This window comes from Rhincodon typus, chromosome 33, assembly GCF_021869965.1.
Source record: "Rhincodon typus isolate 14 chromosome 33, sRhiTyp1.1, whole genome shotgun sequence".
Lineage (NCBI taxonomy): Eukaryota > Metazoa > Chordata > Chondrichthyes > Orectolobiformes > Rhincodontidae > Rhincodon > Rhincodon typus.
The window spans coordinates 28,644,910-28,649,979 of NC_063364.1; the positions used below are offsets into that span (position 1 = coordinate 28,644,910).

Sequence of the window (5,070 nt, forward strand, 5' to 3'; positions counted from 1 at the left end):
TCTTACTCATTGTCAGAGGGATAATAGGGAAAAGTAGGGGTGGCACGGTGGCTCAGTGGATGCACTGCTGCCTCACAGCACCAGGCACCCAGGTTCAATTCCAACCTCAGGTGAGTGTCTGAGTGGAGTTTGCTCATTCTTCCCATGTCTGCACAGGTTTCCTCCAGGTGCTCTGCTTTTCTACCACAGTTCAAACCTCCACAGTGGGCTGGGTGGATTGGCCACATTAAATTGCCCATAGTGTCCAGGGATGCATAGGTTAGGTGGATTAGCTATGGGAAATGCAGGGTTAGAGGAATACAGTAGGTGGCTGATTCTGAATAGGATGCTCTTCGGAGAGTCAGTGTGGACTTGTTGGACCAATGACTTGTTTCCACAGTGTCAGGATTTTATGAGATGTAGGATTTGTGCAGATTTGTAAAAGTGAAAGGAGGCTAATCCTGGGCCTTTTTAAAAAATTTGTTCATGGAATTTGGACATCACTGGCTAGTTCAGCACTTATTGCCAATTACCCAGAGGGCTGTTGAGAGTCAAACATGTTGCTCTGGGTCTGGAGTCACACATGGGCCAGACTAGGTAAGGATGGCAGATTTCCTCCCCTAAACGAACATTGGTGAACCAGATTTTTTTTTTTATTAATGTGAGAGTTGACAATGGTCGGCATTAGACAAGTTTTAATTCCAGATTTTTATTTAATTAAATTTTCACCATCTGCCATGGCAGGATTTGAACTCATGTCCCTTGAACATTAGCTGGGGTTCAGGATGACTAATTCAGTGACAAAACCATTCCAATGTTCGTGCCATGTGAATGCCAAACAATGACCATTTCCAACAAGACAGAATCTAACCACCGCCCCTTGACATTCAGTGGCATTACCATCACTGAATCCCTCACTATCAACATCCTGGGGGTTATCATTGACCAGAAACTGAAGTGGACCAGCCATATAAGAGCAGGTCAGAGGTTAGGAATCATGCAGCAGTAACTCACAAAGCCTGTCTACCATCTACAAGGCACAAGTCAGGAGTGTGATGGAATATTCCCCACTTGCCTGGAGGGGTGCAGCCTCAACAACACTCAAGAAGCTTGACACCATCCAGGACAAATCTCTGTTCCCATTGAAGTTCCCAATGCATGGGCTTCCCTGCTTGCTGATGTAAACCTTGGATCTTCTGAAATTGCTGACAGGACAATGAATTACTGTGATTTCTAATCACTTTCGGAAATGCAGCAACAAATTTTCACACAGCAAATTCCACTATCAATGTGATAATGAACAGATAATCTGCTTCAGTGATTTTTAAAATTATTTCACATGTCAGCATCACTGGCTGGGTTAGCATTCACTGCCCCTTGAGAAAGTGGTGGTGAGCCACATTCTTGAATGGCTGCAGTCTATAAATCTAACCACTGCCCATTGACACTTAATGGTGTTATCGTCATTGAATCTCTCACTATCAACATCCTGTGGGTTACCATTTGCCACAAATTGAACTGAATTAGCGACATAAATACAGTGGTTACAAGAGCAGGCTGGGAGTACTGCAGTGGGGATCTCACCTCCTGACTCTCCAAAGACTGAACCATCTACAAAGCACATGCCATGGGGAGATGATGGCCTAGTGGCTTGTCACTGGGCTGTTAATCATGAGATCCAGGCAATGTCCTCGGAACCCGCGTTCGACCTCTGATGTGACAATGGTGGAATTTGAATTCAATTTTTAGAAATCTAGAATTAAGAGTCTAATGATGACCATGAATCCATTGTCGTTTGTTGGGAAAAAAACCCCATCTGGTTCACTGATGTCCTTTAGGGAAGGAAACTGCCATCCTTACCTGGTCTGGCCTACATATGACTCCAGATCCACAGCAATGTGATTGACTCTTAACTGCCCTCTGGGATGGGCAAGAAATGCTGGCCTCGCCAGTGACACCCTCATCCCTTAAAAGACAACACACAAGAAGCTTGACACCATCCAGGGCAAAGCAGCCCACTTGATTAGCACTACATCCACAAGTATCTACTCCCTCCAACACCGACGCTCAGTAGCAGCAGTGTGTAATATCTACAAGACTCGCTGCAGAAATTCACCAAAGATCCTTAGGCAGCACCTTCCAAACCCATGACCACTTCCATCCAGAAGGTCAAGAGCAGCAGATACATGGGAACACCAACCCCTGCAAGTTCCCCTCCAAGCCACTCATCATCCCGACTTGGAAACATATCGCCATTCCCTCAGTGTCACTGGGTCAAAATCCTGGAATTCCCTCCCTAATGGCATTGTGGGTCAACCGATAGCTGGTGGACTGCAGCGGTTCAAGAAGACAGCTCACCACCACCTTCTCAAGGGCAACGATGGATGGGCAAAAAATACTGGCCCAGCCAGCTTTGACCACATCCCATCAGTGATATTTTGTAAAAGACGCCAACACCTCCCCTCACGAAAAGCAAAGAATGATATTAAGAGATGGTGTTATTCTGGCTAGTCTACGATCCACAGCCAGGTTTCAAATTGATGCAGCGACACTGCCTTCTCATTGGTGTGACTGAAGCCATTGTCTGGAGAGTGGACCTGTGACGCAATGTTGTGCTGTATTGCTAAGAGAGACCCTTGACCAGTTGGGACTTCAGCCTCAATAACAGGATAACAGCTCCCTGCGGTAACAGGAGCCTGGGAGATAGAGAAGGCAGCACAATACCAAAAGCCAGGACAGCTTGCCAGCACAGTGTTCTGAAGGGAATGTTCATACTCGGACAACTCACTCTGTTACCCCATCCAAAAAAATGCCCAGACCTCCATCCCATATCACCCCACGCCCTGCCAGAGTGGAAACGACAGCTAAAGTTGAGAAAATGAAAACTGAAAGAGCTGCAGATGCTGTAAATCAGAAACAAAAACAGAGGTTGCTGTAAAAAACTCAGCAGGTCTGGCAGCATCTGTGGAGAGAGATCAGAGTTAACGTTTCGGGTCCGGTGACCCGTCCTCAGAACTTTGAAGTTGTTGAATTTGTTAAAATGGAGGTTAAGGCCAGAGAGCTGCAGAAGGAATGATTGGAGTGAACACTTACATAAAGGTTAGACTGGTATTTGAGAGAGTAAGAAATCGAAGGTTCAATGACGAACTCAGTTGAGGAAAAACGGGAGGAGGCTCAAGTGGAGCATTAACACTTGCATGGGCTGGTTGGGATGAATAGCCTGTTCTGTACAATACATTTTATCCAATCCTATGTAAAGTATCCAATAGGTCAGGTAGTGTACCTTGAACTTGTTTCTCCTTGTAACAGAAATTACGTAGATTTAGTTATCACACTAACCTAATGCTAATTTCTCCGGATTTACTTCATACAGTGAAAGTGAGGAAGCAGAAGAAACACTTCATGACAACACCTATCAGCTTTACGTTCCTGTGCGATGTGAAGCAGATATTCTCCTCACAAGGTACAGGTTAGATCGCACTTACAGAACTCTCTCTTCACCCTCAATACTCCAACAGAACAGCTCAACCTATCTAACTGATCACCCTCAATATGAAGTTTCAGCTTCAGTCAGGCTCCAGAATTCCTTCCTCCCTCGCCTCCTTCTCATTGACTTTTTTAGCCACCCAACCCAATACCACCTTTGAAGTGGCATTCATTTTTTTGCCCAGTTTTGTTTCTGTGACACACAGTGGAGCTTGATTCTGCATTAAAGGCACTACCTTGAATGCAAATAATCGTTTTTCTAAACTTCAGAAAGTCTTTAATTTATTTTAAGTCAATTTGTCACATAGAAATTACTTTAGGCTGTGATGTTTTTGTCACAGTTTGTTGTCAGCTTTTTCCTATTATAACTCCCCATGCCCTCATTTTTTTTAATGGGAATAGCGAATGTAAGCTTGTCACAATGTAATTACAGTCTCCTGCCAGTGGTGATGCTGTCACACCTCAGCATCACACTTAGAGTCATAGAAATATACAGCACAGATACAGACCTTTCAGTCCAACTCGTTCATGCTGATCGGATATCCTAAATAAATCTAGTCCCATTTGCCAGCATTTGGCCCATATTCTTCTAAGCCCTGAGATAACAAGGTGTAGAGCTGGATGAACACAGCAGGCCAAGCAGCATCAGAGGAGCAGGAAAGCTGACATTTCGGGCCTAGACCCTTCTTCAGAAAATCGTTATCTCAGATTCTCCAACATCTGCAGTTCCTACTCCCTCTAAGCCCTTCTTATTCAATACCCATCCAGATGCCTTTTAAATGTTGTATTTATACCAGCCTCCACCACTTCCTGTGGTAGCTCGTTCCAAACATGCACCACCCTCTGCATGAAAATGTTACCCCTCAAGTCCTTGTTAAATCTTTCCCATCACCTTAAGTCTAAAACTTCCAGTTTTGGACTCTCCCAGCCTAGGAAAAAAGACATTGACTATTCACCCTATCCATGCCCCTCATGAATTTATAAACCTCTAATAAGGTCACCGCTCAGTCTGTGACGCTCCAGGGAAAATAGTCTCAGCCTATTCAGCCTCTCCCTATAGCTCAAACCCTCCAACCCGGACAACATCCTTGTAAATCTTTTCTGCACCCTCTCAAGCTTACATCCTTCCTATAGAAGGGTGACCAGAATTGCACATAGTATTCTAAAAGTGGCCTCACCAGTGTCATGTAGAGCTGCAATATGATGTCCCAAATCCTATTCTATATGTTCTGACCAATGAAGGCATGTGTCTAACCACTCAGCCTGTACTGCAGACACACCCGTACCCTCCACTCACCCTCGAGTTTTCTGCTTGCACTATGTTCTGCTATTGAACATTACATCAAAATTAATTTGAAGCAAATGACTGCAAGTTATTTTGTGGCAAGAGAACATTTAATTCAGTGGTTTTCCACTCTAGACTGTTCACAGTTCAATTTGGGTTTCATACTTTAATGGAAATTCTGCAAAATCAAATCTTAAAATAAATCTGAAAGAAACAGGCTAGATCAAAAGCTAGATCTGACTGCATCTGATTGGTGGAAGGGCTGGATTCAGTGGGTTGAATTTGATTGGTGGAAAGGGATGGATTCAGGGGGTTGGAGT

At 44.3% G+C, this 5,070-nt stretch overlaps 1 protein-coding gene across 1 annotated transcript in view; it reads left to right on the top strand.

Annotated features, from left to right (window-relative positions):
• Positions 1-5,070, top strand: part of LOC125486779 (integrin alpha-11-like) — a 38,050-nt gene that overhangs the window by 7,265 nt on the left and 25,715 nt on the right. The window contains exon 2 of the mRNA XM_048615757.1: positions 3,353-3,442. Within this exon, the coding sequence (XP_048471714.1) occupies positions 3,353-3,442 (90 nt within the window). The remainder of the gene's footprint in view (positions 1-3,352; positions 3,443-5,070) is intronic.